We start from the raw sequence: 19,659 nt of genomic DNA on the forward strand, positions 1-19,659 counted from the left end.
TGAAGGCCCCAGCACTCCAGTTCGCCCAACTGAGTCAATCCCCATGACCCCAACGTTTCATAAGGGGTGAGAAGGAGGGATGAGGAACCATACTTGTTTGAGGAGAGGCCAGCAGAGCTGTGTGGTCGTCCTCTGGCAGGACAGAGTGTCCTTCCAGGCCAGGGAGTTGAAGGCCGTAATCAATAGCGCTGTACAAACATCCTAAGGGAAAAGGATGAAGGAATACAATGAGAACTCAAGCACAGTGTTCTCTGTTATGCATCAGGGGTTAGCGTTTCACTAGGTAAGCAGGAAAATGACAAAAGCAGCTACTGAAGAGATGTGAGTTTATTTCTGCTATGTCTATCAGGCCATCAAAAACAGGAACCAATCAGTATAGAAAAGAAAACCTGTGCAGGAAGGAGACAGAACCCAGGCTCGGGGAAGCTGAACACCGGGGCCTGGTGGCGCTGTGCCTGGGTGTTTATCTGAGCCTTGACCCACGCCAGCATGGTAACACCGGGGCCTTGTGCCTTTACCATATGAAGAAATATTACCAAGATACCCTCCTGGTGGTACCAGAAAGTGAGTAAAGTGGATGCAGGCTGCCCAGCAGGGCAAGGAGAGAACCTCAACTGCCCCTCCACCCACCTCATGCTTCATCAGGCATTTCCCCAGGTCTGTAAGCTCCGCCATGGCCGAAGGGGCTACCTCTGTGGCCATCATCTCTTCATCTGTAAGCAGAGAGCAGAATGTTAAGGTTCATCCTTTCAGAACAGAGGCTGTCCTTTCTGACAGAAGCCTGGAGTAAAGCAGAGTGAGGATCCTGGGCTGACTAGTGGTTCTAGGTACTAGGACATCCCCTTAGGCTCACGAGAGGGTGTAGAAGCCTGGCCCATGGCAGATCTAGGGATACACCTAACTATATACTTGCAAAACAATTTTTTCTGGACAGTTACTTAAAAAGCCACAAATGCTGAGGCTCTTTTATCATTGAACCAATATTTGAGCACCCACTGTAGCAGACACTGATTTACGTACTGGGGATATAACAGAAATAGGACAAAATCCCTACTTACTGGGGATATAATAGGACAAAATCCCTTCCTTGTTGAGAGTTAAGTTCTAGTGAGGGAGAGAAGTAATTGATAAAATATAAGTAAAACATGATGTCAGGTAGTGATCAGTGCTGGTAAGGCAGAGCAGAGGAGGAGACCAGAGGCTGGCGTTGCTGTTTTTGATAAGATAGTCATAAAAGACACCCCTCAGAGGTGACATCTGAGCAGAGACCTGAATAAAAGCAACAATATACTGGGATGGTCCAGCATATAGTTAGGAGAACAATCATTCTGGATGGATTGATCCAGAATCTGGATAGAGGGATCACAAGTGCAGAGGCTCTGTGGGGGGATGGTGCTGGGAGAACACAGCAAGGGGGCCAGTACAGGGGAAAGCTACATGTATGTGTACAAAGTCTCCTCCACACCAGTCTGCTAGGGACATGTTTTCTATGGGAACTGACCTGGTTACAAAAGTAACAGTATTGAGGAGAAGGAGCTTAAAGGCTGACCTCCAAGGGCTGCAACAGCCTCACTTACCATCTCCATCTGCAGGGGGAGCAGCAGTGTGGTCAGCACCTTTCTTTGAAACACAGCACACAGCTAAAGCAAGAAAGCAGGGTTACTGGGCTGATCACCACCAGACAACAGCCATCTCAGGCCAGTGGATCCCAAACTGTCTCTGGGCAGGCGAGGACGGGGGAAGGTAGAGGACCGTCCAGGCACAAAGTCGGCTTCACCAATAGAAACCAAAGCATCTGACCAGACCGTGTTCTGGTCCCTCTTCAAGTTCAATCAACTGGAGGGAAATTACAGAATGACCTAAGAGTAACTGACTGGGAGTGGAGGTCTCATAGGTATAACTGGTGTACTATGGATGTCAAACAAATGAACTAACCAAAAAGTAAAAAATGTAATCACCTGCATGTCCAAGAATTAAAAGTTTCCCCGTTTGACAAAGCTAGGAAGTTACTCCTACCGTTCATCCAAATCCCTCCTGCTATTTGAACCATTTGTTTATGTACTGGCCTTAGTATGAACAACTACGATTCAGTTCACAATTCACAACACGTCTTTAAGTTGACTTAAAGGCTACCTAGTCTCTATTTAGTTCATTATTTCTTATCAGTCTGTCCGTGTTGCTGCAAACATGTAGGTGAGTGACCAGCTGTTTTTCCAGAAAAAGGCCCGTCTTCGACCCCTGGTTCCCACGCCACTTACTGATCAGGTCCATGACTTCTCGGGTTAACATCCTCACCAGTTGTTCCTCCAGCATCTCTTGCGACTCTGGGTTTTCATCTGTCGTCTCATCTTCTCCACTGCACAAAATCAGGGACCAAGGCTCATGGGAATGCAAAAGCAGCAGTGACCCTAGCCAGGCCCTCTGTGCCCACTTCCTTCTCTGACTTCCCTGGTCGACATTCCACTCGGACGTTAGGAATGGGCAGCAGTGGACTTCCAGTGGTTAAGAATCCACCTGCCAACCCAGGGGACATGGGTTCGCTCCCTGGTCTGGGAAGAGCCCACATGCCACAGGGCAACTAAGCCCATGTGTCACAACTACTGAGCCTACACACCCTAGAGCCCAGGCTCCACAAGAGAAGCCACTGCAATGAGAAGCCCAGGCACCGTAACAAAGGGTGACCCCTGCTCTCCACAGCTGCAGAAAGCCTGTATGCAGCAGCAGTGATCACTGAGGGGCATTATTATAATGCTTGTGACTATCCAGTTGGCTCGAGGGGACTCGATCAAAATCCTAAGTGGTAAGAATGTCTCAGCATTCACCTAAGGCAGCTGAAGGTATCCCCAACGAAAGCTTGAGCTGAGTCTGCCTGTGAGAGAAAGGCCATCTACTGTTTCGGCTGAGCGTAACTATAACCCACTATTTTAGCCCTGGGATGGTAGAACCCTTCCTTCTACCATTTAGGCTGAGCATGACTAACTATAACCCAGTACTCTTCTAGACCTGGGATGGTAGAATCCTTCCTACCCTATGGCTGCCTTCTCTCACCCCAAACCTGGCTGCCAGCTCATCCATCAAGGAGAAGAGATACTCCCTTACCAAAGCAGGCTCCTCTGGTTGATGACTTGCCATTTTTGGGAAAGCCTCTGGGAAAACAAAACAGAAATAAGCACTACACTGGGGGCAAGGCTGGAAAAGATAATATCTAAGGCCCACTCAGTGGTTAGAATTAGCTGAGGATGAGTCCAGGTAACAATTGCAGAGCCTTAGGAAATCTCATAAGGTTAAAAAACCAGATATGGTTTCTGTAACCTCTCCCAAGGTGGCTCAGTGGTAAAGAATCCACCTGACAATGCAGGAAACATGGATTTGATCCCTGGTCTGGGAAGATCCCCTGAAGAAGGAAATGGCAGCCCATTCCAGTGTTCTTGCCTGGAAAATCCCACGGACAGAGGAGCCTGGCGGGCTACAGTCCATGGGGTTGAAGAGTGTTAGACATGACTCAGCAATGGAACAACATCCCCTCCCAAACCCGAGTGAAGGGCAGCATATCAAACATTTCTTTGCTTGGCAAGGATCAAGAGCATTTTAGAAATCCTGAGTCTCTTCTGGATGCACCAAATTCTCTGCCCAGCTGGTCTCCTTGCTTAATTCGAGTTGGGGAAACAATTCCAGAGGAGCACTCTGCTGACCACCTCTCCTCAGTTAACAGGAGGACAGGAGCAGAACCTGAGTCTGCATGTGCTCGGTGGGCAATGGGACCAGTTTAGTTCTTGGGTGAGCTGCTCTATCCAGTGCAGGGTGGGGGTGGGGGGCAGGGTGGGGCAGATGTGCAGCTGTCCTGGCAGGGTGAGCAGACGACACTTCTGGGAGCTCTTAGCTTGTGAGACTCACAAGAGGCCACCCACTCTAAGAGGTCTTTGTGCTACCCTTTCCTGACTGATCTCTTACCACGTGGAGGTAGGTGAAAAGAGGTCCAAGGATGGGAGACACCAGGGCTTCATAGTGCTCCGGGGGACAGAAGAGCACCAGAGGCTTCACAAAGACCCATGCCGACGCAGGTTAAGGAGCCTTAGCATACGAGCGCATACCCTGTTGTTCTGAAGCACGGCTCCCCTGTGAGGCTGGAACTACAATAGCTCTCCTTCACCACTCTCCTTATATTGTCACTTCAGGAAAGAAAGACACTCCCCAAAACAAATGAAAACAGAGAATCCGAATGAGAATGCAGTATAAGAGTGTCTTCAAAGAGAGGCACCCGACAAAGTACAGGAAAGGGATAAGAGCTTCATCCTCCATCTTTCTAAGCAGTGGGAAGGTAAAGATATCTCTAAGGAGAAAGAGCTTTCAAGACCCCCTGACTGCTTTCAGGTTTTCCCTGCTGTTTACTTCAATCTTCTTGTCTTTTTAATGTGGTTACTGTATACTGAATAGAAATGACTCCATCTGTTTCACGCAGCTCAGCTCTGCCTCCTCTAGTGCCTGTGAACAGTTCCTGTCTTAACCTTCTAGCCCTTTGGGGGTTTTCCAGGGACTTTCGAAAGGATATGAAGCATGGGTCTGAGTCGGTAGTCAGGAATATTGTTCAAGTTGACAAAGGCGGAGCTGAGGAGCTGGGTGGCCAGGTGCTCCACAGTGTAGAAGTCCTGCTGCATGGAAGGGCCTGCCTTCCCGAGGATGTGGAAACTGCAAGGGAAAATCATGGGCAAAATCAAATCCATGATCTGTCACCACCATCCCTGACTCCCCTGGGAATCTCTTGTCTACGAGAAGACTTCTCAGCTAGAAAAGCAATTGACTGTATTTCCTTCTTAAGAGAACTTCAGTTTAATCACCATCCTTTGAAGATGTGGACTTAATCTTCTATCAGAAGTGAAAATATCAGCCCCCACCACTTTTAAGGAAACTTGTTGACAGCAGAGCCAGTTACCCCCTACCCCTGATGCCACAACCAGGACCCCAGGCCACCAAACATGGCCGCCACCTTCTAGTGTCCCACGGAAAGTGGGCTATGAGTAGTGAGGTCTGAGAACATGCATCCCCATCTTCTACTCTGATCTCATCATCATATGCACTGGAAATAGACAAGGTGGGCATTAAAATATCAAGTCATGGCTAGGATTAAAGGCACATGTGACAATTAAAAAAAAAGAAAAAGGAGGAAATCAGCCTGTTCATTTTGATTTGACACTAGAATCATCAGTCAAATTTTGTCGTCATATTACCTGTACACTAGAACGCTGAATCAGATGTAAAACCCAAGGCCATTCCTACACATGGCATGTCTAGGAGAAGAACATGAAAAGGCAGCATGGGTTCCTTACCAGTTTTCATAGAGGGTGCAGAAGAAACGCTGCATTCTTTCCAAGACCGTTTTATAGACAGGAGAGTCATTCAGTTCCAGGAGAGGCTGAGGTAATCCTACAGACAAAGATGGGTCAGGAACCTGCTGCTCCACTGCCGAGGGCTCTCAGCCTACCAGCACCCTCCGCAGGCAGAGGTGGTTTGGGGAGTGGGGGGTGGGGTGGGGTGCTATAAATGCAAAGCAGCTAACCAAGTCTTCTACCAGCAGGAGACGCTAACAGCTTCCCTGAAGGGACTGTTACATTGCCTTTGCAGGCAAAGGTGAAAGCCATTTAAATGTCCAGGTGTGAAGACTCCAACTTTCGCCTGGGTTTCTCCAGATGGAACTTGTACCGAAGCACACAATGACAGCCTCAAATGATCTCTCCATAAAGCACCTGGAATGTACCCCTTCCCTTTTAAGTCACAGAATCTCTTTTTCAAGCAAAAATTTATGCAAAGGGTCGAGATGTATAGCAGATCAAAATGAAGCCCATTTATCTCAAAGAGCTGCCGTCGAAGATCTGTACTTCTAATCAGAGGCAATTTTGTTTCCAGCCTTGCTTCTGCCTGGCAGCTGCCAGAGGGAATTGTTTACCCATTCTACTATGTTTTGGTCAGTCATATATTTCTACAGCACCAGTTCTTGGCTTACTTTGAATAACGGAAGTGGGATGGAAGAGGAATAGGCGGTGAAGCAAAACCTACTTTTTTTACTAACAGTAAGACATTTCTTGGATGTTCTACCTTCACTGGTGTCTGAAACAGGGAGCTTAAATAGTGGGGCCAAAGGAAATGGCCCAGGATCATTTAGGTCAAAACAGATGGGCCCTGGAAAGGGAAACCAACAGTCTTCTTGTCATTAAGTCACGGCTGAGGCATGCGCATTAGATTGCTTAATCATGGCCAGGCCCAGGCAGAGGTGACAGCCGGGGCAAGAAACACTGGGGGGCTGTGATGGAGAGCCAGCCCGAACTTTCAGAGATCAGCACACAGTTTAGACAACTCTGTTGTCTGCAGTTCCAACTTCTAACTGATCACCCTGCTCTGTGTTCCAGCCACACGAGTCGCCTCCCCTTCCCTGGATGTACTGAGCTCTCTGCCTAATGCCTGGGGATCGGGATCTGCCATTCTTGTCTGCTTAGAATGCTCAGCATCTCCTTTTGCCCCCCGTCTGGTTGGTTCCTGTGCATCCTAAGTCTCCACTCAGAGGCAATCTTGTGACTCCTCTCCACGACTGGGTTGGGTTTTCCAATAAACCCTCTCTCCCAGTCACTTTCCTACACAGCACGTATCATAATTATGATTGTAAAGTCATTTCCTAATGGGAAATACGAGTTAAAGCAACATTCTGATAAAGGCGAAACCTGACTTAGAAACGATTCCTTTAAAATTTTAATAATAAATATAGTATTTTACTGATTGAAGCTATTTAAGCTTAATTGTTTTATTACTTTTCCCCTTCCCCCTGCCCTCCATACAAAAGACAGGAAAGTAAGCTAATATGCTTCAGGGCAAAAAAACCATGGTTTATTTACAATCTAAATGCTCTAACATGTACCACCAGCTGGTAGCTAAAGCGGAGGAGGGGTTAATGTGGGTTGTGTATGCTTCTGGAGACCTCTGCATGTTAAGATAATGAAGTGAATGCGTTTGTTTCCAGAGAGCCTGGAGGAATTCCATATGTGCATTTCTGAACAAACTAGTGGTCCAGGTACTGCCAGGTGAGGAGAAAGGGACACAAGGCACACTGAAGCTGCATTAGGGATAAGCTGAACTTCAAGAAAAAAAAAGGTTCAATTTCTTACCTAAAATAGCAGATTTTTCCACTTCAAGCATATCCAGAGCCCTTGTGAAAGGTTCTGCCATTTTGGCTAGCATTTCTGGTGCGTATAACGTATTGTGAGTTCTGAAAAAAATAAGAATGCTGTGTGAACTTTCTTAGCCTGCTGCAGAAGGAAAGAGTGGATTTTACCTTATAATTCAATGATGTTGCATTTCCACACAGACATCTTCCTGTCAGCACTATTCTTGGTAGAAGAATTTAAATGTTTCCCTGGAGAAGGGGTTAGACTTGAAGCTATTAAGTTTATCTGTATGGTATACAACACCTAACAGCAATCGACCACAAGAATCGAATTCTGAGAGAGCTGGACAACATCTCAGTCTAAAGCTGGAAAACAAAATTCTTTCAAATCTGAGACAGTGCCTGGGCGCTCTGTTTTCAGACTGCCAGTGACTAAGGATGAAATGTCAGAGGCATTGTGGTGCAGGACCACAGGCGGGAACAGACAGCAGGTAGTAATATACCCCCATCTTTAGGATTTTTTGTCTCTCATCCAGCAGGGTGGACCCAACAATGTTCTGACAGCTGTTTAGCCTCCTAGAGGCGCATCGCAATTCCTAACGTGAGCATTTCTTCCTCACCAAAAATGACTCACCTGAATAGTTATACTTTGTTAGAGTACGGACCTGATCTGTCTTCCACAGCAACGGCACCCCTGAACACGATAGCCAGAGAGCAAAGCTACCTATTTTTCTTTCAAAGGTTAATTATAAAAATTTCAAATGTACAGAAAATTCTAGAATATAAAATGGACCAGGCAGATTAAATATTTAAGAGGAACACTGAGGGACTTCCCTGGTGGTCCAGTGGTTAGGAAGCCATTGTTCATTGCAGGGGACCCGGGTTCGGATGTGATGTGCTCCATCCCGTATGTGATGGAGCAACTAAGCCTGAGCATAACTAGAGTCTGTGTGCCACAACCGAGATTCTACACGCTGCGACTAGGGGACCTAACACACCCACATAGATAAACAAATAGGTAACTTTTAAAAAGATGGACATGATTATTTTAGACCACACTTATTCTTTGAAAACCTTCAATAATTTTTAAAAAACCTAACCACATGCATTCATCACTACACTCCTTTAAACTGCTTTTTTGTGACTGGCTTATTCCACTTAGCATTAAGTCAAGGTTTACCCATATTGTAGCATGTTGCAAAAACTCCCTCCTTTTTAAGGCTGAATGATATTCCATTGTAAAGATCACATTTTGCTTACCTACTCATCCACTGATGGAACATTCTGGTTGCTTCCACGTTTTATGTAGCTATTGGGAGTAATGCTGCTATGAACATGGGTGTATAAATAGTTCTTTATGACCCATTTTTAATTCTTTTGACTATATACCTTGAGCTGGAATTGCTGCTTAATATGGTAATTGTTTCCAATTTTTAATTGTTTAATTACATTTTTTTGGTGGGGGGTGCTGCACTGCAGGATCTTAGTTCTCTGATCAGGGATTGAAACTGGCCCCCCTGCAGTGGAAGCAGAGTCCTAACCAGCGGACTACCAGGGACTCCCACTATTTTTAATTTTTGAGGAACTGCCAAGCTGTTTTCCACAGCAGCTGTACTATTTTACATTCCTACCAACAGTGTAAAAGAGTCCCAATTTCCCCACATCCTTCCTAACACTTATTTTCTGATTTTTGGATAGCTGCCATCCTAATGGGTGTGAGGTTTCTTTATTTTAGTTTTGATTTGCATTTCCCTAATGACTAAAGCCTTTGACTGTGTGGATCACAATAAACTGTGGAAAATTCTGAAAGAGATGGAAATACCAGACCACCTGACCTGCCTCTTGAGAAACCTACATGCAGGTCAGGAAGCAATAGTTAGAACTGGACATGGAACAATAGACTGGTTCCAAATAGGAAAAGGAGTACGTCAAAGCTGTATATTGTCACCCTGCTTATTTAACTTATATGCAGAGTACATCATGAGAAACACTGGGCTGGAAGAAGCACACGCTGGAATCAAGGTTGCCGGGAGAAATATCAATAGCCTCAGATATGCAGATGACACCACCCTTATGGCAGAAAGTGAAGAGGAACTAAAAAGCCTCTTGATAAAAGTGAAAATGGAGAGTGAAAAAGTTGGCTTAAAGCTCAACATTTAGAAAACGAAGATCATGGCATCCGGTCCCATCACTTCATGGGAAATAGACGGGGAAACAGTGGAAACTGTCAGATTTTATTTTTTTGGGCTCCAAAAATCACTGCAGATGGTGACTGCAGCCATGAAATTAAAAGACGCTTACTCCTCGGAAGGAAAGTTATGACCAACCTAGATAGCATATTCAAAAGCAGAGACATTACTTTGCCAACAAAGGTCTGTCTAGTCAAGGCTATGGTTTTTCCTGTGGTCATGTATGGATGTGAGAGTTGGACTTGAAGAAGGCTGAGTGCCGAAGAACTGACGCTTTTGAACTGTGGTGTTGGAGAAGAGTCTTGAGAGTCCCTTGGACTGCAAGGAGATCCAACCAGTCCATTCTAAAGGAGATCAGTCCTGGGTGTTCTTTGGAAGGACTGAAGCTAAAGCTGAAACTCCAGTACTTTGGCCACCTCATGTCAAGAGTTGACTCATTGGAAAAGACTCTGATGCTGGGAGGGATTGGGGGCAGGAAGAGAAGGGGACGACAGAGGATGAGATGGCTGGATGGCATCACCGACTTGATGGATATGAGTTTGAGTGAACTCTGGGAGTTGGTGATGGACAGGGAGGCCTGGCGTGCTGCAATTCATGGGGTCGCAAAGAGTCGGACACAACTGAGCGACTGAACTGAACGGAATGACTAAAGATGTTCAGCATCTTTTCATGGCCATATTGGCCGTTTGTATATCTTCTTTAGAGACATGTCTAAATGGCAACCCACTCCAGTGTTCTTGCCTGGAGAATCCCAGGGACAGGGGAGCGTGGTGGGCTGCTGTCTATGGGGTCGCGCAGAGTCAGACACGACTGAAACGACTTAGCAGCAGCAGCAGCAGCAGCAGAGACATGTCTAGTCAAGCCTTTTGAGCATTTTCATGAGATTATCTGTTTCCATATGTCTACCCTTCTCAGTGGGCTTCTCAGGTGGCTCAATGGTAAAGAATAGGCCTGCCAAGCAGGAGATGCAGGTTAAATCTCTGTGTTGGGAAGATCCCCTGGAGGAGGAAATGGCAACCCACTCCAGTATTCTTGCCTGGAAAATCCCATGGACAGGGGAGCATGGCGGGCTACAGTCCATAGCATCGCAGAGTCAGTCGGATACAACTTAGTGACTAAAACACCATCACTATCCTTTCTCAGTTACAAACTATTTTGACTTCTCTAGCTCTGCAATAAGTTTTGAAATTGAGACATCTGAGTCTCCCAATTTGGTGCTTCTTTTTCAAAACTGTTTTGGCTTTTGGGGGCTCCTTGCAATTCCATATGAATCTGAGGATCAGCTTTCTGCAAAACAAAACACTGCTGGAAATTTGTTTGTTTGCCGTTCAGCCTGGGGGACCTTATTTCCTTGACCAGAGATCAAACCTGTGTCCCCTGCAGTAGAGGAGATGCAGTCCTGACCACTGGACTGCCAGGGAATTCCCACTTTTGGAATTTCAATAGGGACTGCATTCAACATTCAGATGGCTTTGGGTAATATTCCATCTTAATGAACTTGAGTCTTCCAATCCATGAATACAGGGTGCCTTTCCCTTTAGGTCATCTTTAATTCCAGGAATGGTTTTTAGTTTACAGAATATGTCTTTCATATCCCTTGGTTAAATTTATTCCTAGATACTTTATTCTTCTGAATGCTATTACAAATGTAATTAAGTTCTTAATTTCCTTTGGGGATCATTCATTGCTGGTGTATAAAAACACAACTGATTTTTGTATGTTGATCTTGTATTCTATAACTTGGCTGAATTTATTTATTGGCAATAGTAGTTTTTGTTTTGTTTTGGGGTTTTCTGGTGTTTTTTTGGGATCTTCCATGAAATGGGAGGCCCATCATTTGTGCATAGAGATAGTTTTGCTTCTTTTCCCATCTGGACGCCATTATTTCTCTTTCTTATCTAACTGCTTCTGGTACACAATGTTAAACAACAGCGGTGAGAGTGGACATCCTTCTCATGTTCCTGATGACAGAGAAAACCTTTACATCTTTCACCACTGAGTATTAACGTAAGCTATGGATTTTTCGTAAAAATCATTTTCATGTTGAGAAAGTTTCCTTCTAGTCCTAGTTTGCTGTTGCAAAACAACACTGTTGACAGGGTGTTGGATTTATCATGAGAGGGTGTCGGATTTTGTCAAATGCCTTTTCTATCTCAACTAAGATGATCAACTGGCTCGCCCCCTTTTTCTATTAATATGGTATACTATGCTGATATATTTTCTTAAGTTGAACGACTTCTCACTAAGGAGGTGGCACCATGGTACTGCACTTCTAACTCACATGCAGTGGAAGAAGGACTCAGTACATACTGCTCTGGTATCTCTGACTCCAGATCATGTGTTCATAAGCAGGGTGTCCAACAAGCCCTAGTAATAGTCAGATTCCTAAAATATCGCCTTTCCTGACACACATGCAAGTTAGAGCACTATGCTTCCACTATTAAGAGGAACTAATCATTGTTTGGCAAAGAAAAAGACAAGCAATAAAAATCTTAAGTTGTGCATGATCTGTACCTATCTGAAATATTCTTATTATCATCAGCTAAGGATGTAGCCATCATACCACAGGTATATATTATTCAGCCACAATAGAGGAGAAAATCTTGCTCTCTGGAACATGATGGACCTTGAGGGCATTATGTACATGAAATACACCAGACACTAAAAGACAAATAGAGTATGATATTACATATGGAATCAAAAAACCCAAACACATAGAAACAGAGCCAGTTTGATGGGTGCCAGATGGAGACGGGGGTGGGGAAAATGGGTGAAGGTGGTCGGAGGCACAAACTTCGGTTAAAAAGATGAGCATGCTCTGCAGAGGCGATATATACACACAGCGACCACAGCTAACAATGCTGTGTTATGTGTTTGAAAGAGAGATCTTACAAAAGAGATCACAGAAGGGGAAAAAACGCGGTGAGGTGATGAAGGTAACTAAATCTACTGTGGTAACATTTCAAAAGGTATACATATATCAAACAAACAAACAAAAAAGTATAATCACTAGGCTAACCAGGGCTTCCCACATACAAAGATTTCAATAAAACATTGCAGATATATGGAAACAATGTAACAAACTTCAAGTTTATCAGAAAACTTGTTATTCTAACAGATAGCGAATGATAATGAACCTTTTGAGAACCAGAAAATTCTATCCCCCACATCTATCTTCCATCCAATCCACTAAGAACAACACTGTCCGGTGGAAATAAAATGTAAGCCACGTAAGCCATTTAAAGTTTTCTAGCCAGCCAAACTTGAAAAGTGAAAAGAAATAGCTTAAATTAATTATATTGTTATTTAACCTGACACATAAAAAGATCATCATTTCAGTGTTAGCAATATAAAAATTAATGAGGTATTTAAATTTTTTGTACTAAATTTCTGAAATGTGGTGTGTATCTTCATACCTACAGTTTATCTCAATTCAGACAAGCCATATTTTAAGTGCTCAGCTGCCAGCTGTGTGGCTAATGGCTACCACACTGGACAGTGCAGCTCTAACACCTTTGATTATCAGTTGATAAGGAATTAAAACAGGAATTTTCCAACAAGGAGTTAATACAGAAACTGGCAGAAATGTAAATTAGGACAACTTTTGAAAACTATCTGATTCACTCTATGAAAGCTGAAAATACGAACACCTTATAAACCAGGAACTCCATTCCTTTATGTAGGATTCTATTCCTACCCAACACAAAAAGATATTTGTAAGAACATTAATAGTCATAAATGTTCTTTGTAATAAAAAAAGGATTTATTACATTCTTTGTAATAAAAAAAAATGCTGGTAACTACCCAAAAGTCCACCAGCACTAAGTGGATCAATGAGTTAGAGCATACTCACACAATGGAACACCACACCAGCCATGGAAACGGACAAGCCGCAACTACACACGATAACACGGATGCCCCCACGAACGTTGACACTGAGCAAGAGAAGCCAAGACACAAAGACTGCGTGCTTCTGACTCCATTTATTAAAGCTCCCAAAACCAGATAAAGTGTTAGTTAGAAGTCAGAACAGTGGTCACCCTTGAGGGGCAGAGAAGGACTGAGAGGCACTGGGTAAGGCTGTTTATTGATGTAGGTGCTGATTACATGGAGGTGTCCACTTTGTCAAAATTCATCTGCCTGCACTCACAATTCGTGTCCTTTTCTTATGTGTATCTGTACCATTAACATTATACTTCAAGATAAAATTTATTACAAAAATAAGGCGAAACTTTTAACAGCTCCAGAGGCACACTTCTCAAGCAATCTCGCTACTTTGTAACTACAGTCAACATTTTTCAAATACCTTTTGATTGACTTCAGGATTTTCCAAAAGCACTGAACTCTCTGACAACTGTCTTGTTTCCTTGCCCGACCAGGGGTGCACCCTGTTTTCAAGTCTAGGTTCCTACCACAGGGACTCTGGCCACAGGCCTGAGAAGTCAGTGAGTCTCCTGCCGCCTGACTTCATCACCTTCTTATTTCTCTAAGCTATAGAAGATGCTTCTGGTCTTAGAAACATATATATGGTAACAAACCTTTCCTTGACTAAATATTCTACTACCCTCTCAACTTGCAAGCCATACTTCTTTGAAATCTCTTTTCTCCTTTTGAAATCAGAACAAAATATTATCTATTTCCACAGACATGTCCATAATGACAACTTGTTCAGACACTCCAGCCCTCCAATTTGGTCAACATTAACTTAAAACCTTGGATTCTGTTGCCAGCAGAGCATCCCTAAGACATGAGTAATTTGGTCTGCCCAATTGCGACTGTGGTCTTACACCACAGGGTAAGAGGCCAAAACGCAGCGGAACAGAGCTCTCACCTGAACTCAGAAACACTCTAAGATGTAAAAAAGCAATCACATTTTGCTTTGGTCAGTAAGAACTGCTTCTCTCCAGAAGCTCTCTTGCGCTGAAGAGACTATTCTTGGATCATCAAACATATATCAAGTAATCAGTAAGTCTAGATTTTGTGTGTCTGGGGTGAAACCCTAATTCTACATTTTAACCAAGCTCTCAGGTGACTGCTGATGCTGCTGGTCTGAGGACTCAGCTTTGAGAAATAAAAACTGAGGACCCTGCCGTGGAAGAGGTGCCATGCCTTCCTTTGGCATGACTGGTCCAGTTGAGAGCATAGTCACTACTAATAAATCCAGATGAGCTCATGTGAACATCTAACCCAGAAAAGCACCACCACAGAAAGCAACTGCCCCGCTCCCAATGAACAATTCCCTTAGCGGCAACATTTTAGACTAAAGAAAACTTGGTAGGGAATGAAGTTTAAAGAAGTAAAAGAACTCAGGGGGCGCTCAAAACGAGAAAAGCCATTTTGAGATTAGAACCCATGGATGTGTTCACTTGGAACGCAGGACTTAGACAAGGGAGAGCCAATGTTATTTTTAAAAAAGAAAAGCCCTTCCAGAAAGAACCAAGACTTAATCTCTCATTTACCACCAAATGGTCTGAAGAAATATAAACAAATTAAGCTTTGGAGATTTGTCAGGTAAAGAGTCTTAAATACAACAGAGAAAAACCCTTAGTCTGACTCACCTTATAAGGGCAAGCAAATTGTCAAGAAGTTTCAGGATCTGTTCTGTGCAGGGGTTACGGAATATTGGGTTCCCAGTGGGTGTATAAGCCACCACAAATCCCCCAGCTTTGGCCTCTTCTAGGTCAGTGGGCCAGCAAGTTCGTTTCATAACACCCAGGATGCTATAAACACAAAAGCTCATCTACAGAAAAACAGAAGATGAGAAGTAAACATAAAAGGGGAAGAAAAGACCACAGTGCTATTAGATCTTTGCAAGATTATGGGGAAAGTGATACAAAAGTTGGAGAGAAGGAAAGATACTCCCCACCCCCCACCATTCTTGTTTCTTTCTTTAAGGTCAAGTCCAAAAGGGACCCATTCAATGCCGTCTTCAAGACCAGTGGTAGGTTCCAGAAGCATCCCTTTCACGAGGATGTCCTAGAGGCTGTGGTGACTCTCCTGAGGACCCAAAGGTGGCCTGGACATGCTTCAGATGAGATTGGGCACATTCGGGGTGGAATGGCGGTAGGCTGGACATGCTTCAAAACTGTGTTTACCCTAACAACATTTCATACTGGTTTTGAGTGGGTCTTGCACCCTCGAGTTTAGGCCTTCATAGGTTTGCCTTAATCCTCACTCATAGTACTTTCTAGCAACTGACAACTTGCCAGGTTAACTAATAAGACTTTTTGCCATAATGGAGCCAGGCACAATGCTCATTTGAAAAGCAAAGAACTGGAAAATCTCAGGTTTGCAAGTCAGGCCACCATTTAGGACTTTACGCTGTGTTGTGTTTTTGTGCCCAGTCATGTCCAATTCTTTGCAACCCCACAGACTATAGCCTGCCAGGCTTCTCTGTCCACAGAACTTTTCGGGCAAGAATACTGGAATGGGTTTCCATTTCCTTTTCCAGGGGATCTTCCCGACCCAAAGACCGAACTTGTGTCTCCTGCATTGGCAGGCGGATTCTGTAGCACTGTATCACCTGGGAAGCCCAGGAGTTTACATGCCAGAGAGCAAAGGCACAGAGAACCCACCCTGCTGACCAAGTTCTGACCTGCTTCCTCATTACACCTTTAGTCCTCTGAGCTACTTAGATATCCTTAAAATCAAAATAACGGCTTCATAAAAAGACCACCAGCTCTGTTGTGAGAACTAACTCAAGAATTCAAGACCAAAGAAAAGAAAGGAGACATTCAGGAAAGCGGAGGCTCCCAGATTTTTCAGTCGTATACAAAAAATCTCCACAAACCTGGATGAATGACAATACCCTACTTCTATCCAAGGCTAACACACCTTCCCACTCCCAGGAGAAGCTTACTTACTCGTGCTCGGTTTAAGCCACAGGGATCCTCCAGGCCCGGGTCACAGTTTTTCCGATCGGCGCCCACGTAGGCAATAAAAGCATCGACATCTGAGAGCACTCTACAGGTCGGCAGGGGAAAGACAAGTTACACCGTGATTCTAACCAAGGACAGTTACTTCCTCAAGAGATAATAAGCTGTATTACTTGAACCCCAAAGAGCAGTTGTTACAGTGAGAGGAGTCTAATCATATTCATTGTCAGCTGTCATGTGAGGATTTATTAAACTTCTCTTCCGCCTTCTAAATGTGACCAGTGACACTTGAGGAATCACAGAGGATGCAAACTTGAAGATGCTGTGTGGGCACAGAGGGCATCCGTGCAGCTCCTACTTTCAAGGCCCCCACCAGCTGTTCCCACTCCTTTACATGTGCTGGGGCTGCAGCCTGACACCACAGCAGACCTCCCTCTGGGGCCTCCTGCCCCCCCCGCCCCATCCATCTTTATTCATTTCCTCTCTGTTCCACTACCTCTGCAGAGCAAGGTGGTATTTTCAGCACTTCACTCCAAGACTGCCTTTAGATACCCTCACGCATCACCGGGAGCAATGAGAATAAACAAGCCATGACGCACATTGCAGCGTACTGCTGTCTGACACCTCCATATCCTATGCCCAAGCCCAGGCTCAGCTCTTGGTAAGAGCGCGGGTGCTCAAATGCAGTGAAGGTCACGAGCAAAGGCTCTCCTCTACCTGTGCATGTTTTCAGAAAGCCAGATGCTGGCTACAGGTGCCATCAGCTCCTCAAGAAACACCTTCTGACGCTCGTAGCTCTTGAACTGGTTGCTGATGAGAACCAGGGCTTCCATGAGGGCACACTTCTCCATCTGTGTCAGGAGCAGCTCGTTGGAGAGGAGCTGCTTCACGTGGTTGTACAGCATGTCGAAACTGGGCTGTATATCACAGAGAGAAAAAGCCAGAGGCGGTGAAGGTCTGATTCTCAGTGAGTGTGGATCACTCAAGGAAGGTAAAATGAGGACGAAGACATCCCCAGAATAGTCAGGCCAGTGAGACTGTCATTTGATAACTTAATTACAACACTCTTCTTTTGCCTGAACAGGCAAGGCAACGTAGGCTTCAGTATTTGGGGAACTGTGCTTTCCTCGTCTATAACCAGGAAAACCATCTGTCTCTCTTTTTTTTTTTTCCATATTAACTTTTATAGTATCTTCATGGACAAAGAAAAGGAAAGTATATCCATTTGAAGGCAGAGTTCCAAAGAATAGCAAGAAGAGATAAGAAAGACTTCCTCAGCGAGTAATGCAAAGAAGTAGAGGAAAACAATAAAATGGGAAACACTAGAGATCTCTTCAAGAAAATCAGACATACCTAGGGAACACTTCATGTAAAGACGGGCTTGATAAAGGACAGAAATGGTATGGACCTAACAGAAGCAGAAGATATCAAGAAGAGGTGGCAAGAATACACAGAAGAACTGTACAAAAAAGATCTTCACGACCCAGATAATCACAATGGTGTGATCACTCATCTAGAGCCAGACATCCTGGAATGCGAAGTCAAGTGGGCCTTAGGAAGCATCGCTACGAATGAAGCTAGTGGAGGTGATGGAATTCCAGTTGAGCTATTTCAAATCCTGAAAAGATGATGCTGTGAAAGTGCTGCACTCAATACGTCAGCAAAATTGGAAAACTCAGGAGTGGCCACAGGACTGGAAAGGCCAGTTTTCATACCAATCCCAAAGAAAGGCAATGCCAAAGAATGCTCAAACTACTGCACAATTGCACTCATCTCACACGCTAGTAAAGTAATGCTCAAAATTCTCCAAGCCAGGCTTCAGCAATACATGAACCGTGAACTTCCAGATGTTCAAGCTGGTTTTAGAAAAGGCAGAGGAACCAGAGACCAAATTGCCAACATCCACTGGATCACTGAAAACGCAAGAGAGTTCCAGAAAAACATCTATTTCTGCTTTATTGACTATGCCAAAGCCTTTGACTGTGTGGATCACAATAAACTGTGTAAAATTCTGAAAGAGATGGGAATACCAGACTACCTGACCTACCTCTTGAGAAACCTGTATGCAGGTCAGGAAGCAACAGTTAGAACTGGACATGGAACAACAGACTGGTTCCAAATAGGAAAAGGAGTACGTCAAGGCTGTATATTGTCACCCCGCTTATTTAACTTATACGCAGACTACATCATGAGAAACGCTGGGCTGGAAGAAGCACAAGCTGGAATCAAGATTGCCAAGACAAATATCAATAACCTCAGATATGTAGATGACACCACCCTTATGGCAGAAAGTGAAGAGGAACTAAACAGCCTCTTGATGAAAGTGCAAGTGGAGAGTGAAAAAGTTGGCTTAAAGCTCAACATTCAGAAAACTAAGATCATGGCATCCAGTCCCATCACTTCATGGCAAATAGATGGGGAAACAGTGAGAGACTTTATATTTTTGGGTTCCAAAATCACTGCAGATGGTGATTGCAGCCATGAAATTAAAAGACGCTTACTCCTTGGAAGGAAAGTTATGACCAACCTAGATAGCATATTCAAAAGCAGAGACATTACTTTGTCAACAAAGGTCCATCTAGTCAAGGCTATGGTTTTTCCAGTGGTCATGTATGGATGTGAGAGTTGGACTATAAAGAAAGCTGAGCACCAAAGAAATCGATGCTTTTGAACTGTGGTGTTGGAGAAGACTCTTGAGGGTCCCTTGGACTGCAAGGAGATCCAACCAGTCCATCCTAAAGGAGATCAGTCCCAGGTGTTCATCAGAAGGACTGATATTGAAGCTGAAACTCCAATACTTTGGCCACCTGATGTGAAGAGCTGACTCACTGGAAAGACCCTGATGCTGGGAAAGACTGAGGGCAGGAGGAGAAGGGGACGACAGAGGATGAGATGGCTGGATGGCATTACTGACTCAATGGACATGAGTTTGAGTGAACTCCGGGAGTTGGTGATGGACAGGGAGACCTGGCGTGCTGCGGTTCATGGGGTTGCAAGGAGTAGGACACGACTGAGCGACTGAACTATGGACAAAGATCAGTTTGTTTTATATAGCATCTGCCTACAATGCGGGAGACCCGGGTTCGATCCCTGGGTTGGGAAGATCCACTGGAGAAGGAAATGGCAACCCACTCCAGTATTCTTGCCTGGAAAATCCCACGGACAGAGGAGCCTGGCAGGCTACAGTCCACTGTCCATGGGATCGCAAAGAGTCGGACACGACTGAGCGACTTCCCTTCACTTCACTTCTTCATATAACTACATAAAGCAAATAAAAAGGTGGGGGGAGAGGGAAAGAAAAGTGACAGACAGACATAACTACTGTGTATTCAGAGAAGAAATTTTTGGTTAATTGTTATCTGAAGCAGTGCTAAACTTCTTAGAGAAACCCTCCAAAAAAGGTTAGGGTTTGCACCTGGCTTCTCTCAAGACTTGCATACTACTT

The 19,659-nt window shown here is 44.5% G+C and overlaps 1 protein-coding gene across 2 annotated transcripts in view; it reads right to left on the reverse strand.

Moving 5' to 3' along the window:
• The window catches only part of XPO5 (exportin 5), a 42,683-nt gene that overhangs the window by 828 nt on the left and 22,196 nt on the right, over positions 1-19,659 (reverse strand). For both annotated transcript variants that reach the window (XM_086371780.1, XM_086371779.1), the window contains exons 18-29: positions 16,932-17,131; positions 16,203-16,302; positions 14,898-15,079; positions 7,152-7,252; positions 5,325-5,421; positions 4,550-4,686; positions 3,952-4,049; positions 3,100-3,146; positions 2,259-2,356; positions 1,578-1,640; positions 631-713; positions 94-201 (exon numbers count right to left, since the gene is read on the reverse strand). In XM_086371780.1, the coding sequence (XP_086227906.1) occupies positions 94-201; positions 631-713; positions 1,578-1,640; positions 2,259-2,356; positions 3,100-3,146; positions 3,952-4,049; positions 4,550-4,686; positions 5,325-5,421; positions 7,152-7,252; positions 14,898-15,079; positions 16,203-16,302; positions 16,932-17,131 (1,314 nt within the window). The remainder of the gene's footprint in view (positions 1-93; positions 202-630; positions 714-1,577; positions 1,641-2,258; positions 2,357-3,099; positions 3,147-3,951; positions 4,050-4,549; positions 4,687-5,324; positions 5,422-7,151; positions 7,253-14,897; positions 15,080-16,202; positions 16,303-16,931; positions 17,132-19,659) is intronic.

The sequence above is a fragment of the Bos grunniens genome, chromosome 23, assembly GCF_055505025.1.
Source record: "Bos grunniens cultivar Pamir isolate PY7600 chromosome 23, Bosgru_T2T1.0, whole genome shotgun sequence".
Taxonomy (NCBI): Eukaryota; Metazoa; Chordata; class Mammalia; order Artiodactyla; family Bovidae; genus Bos; species Bos grunniens.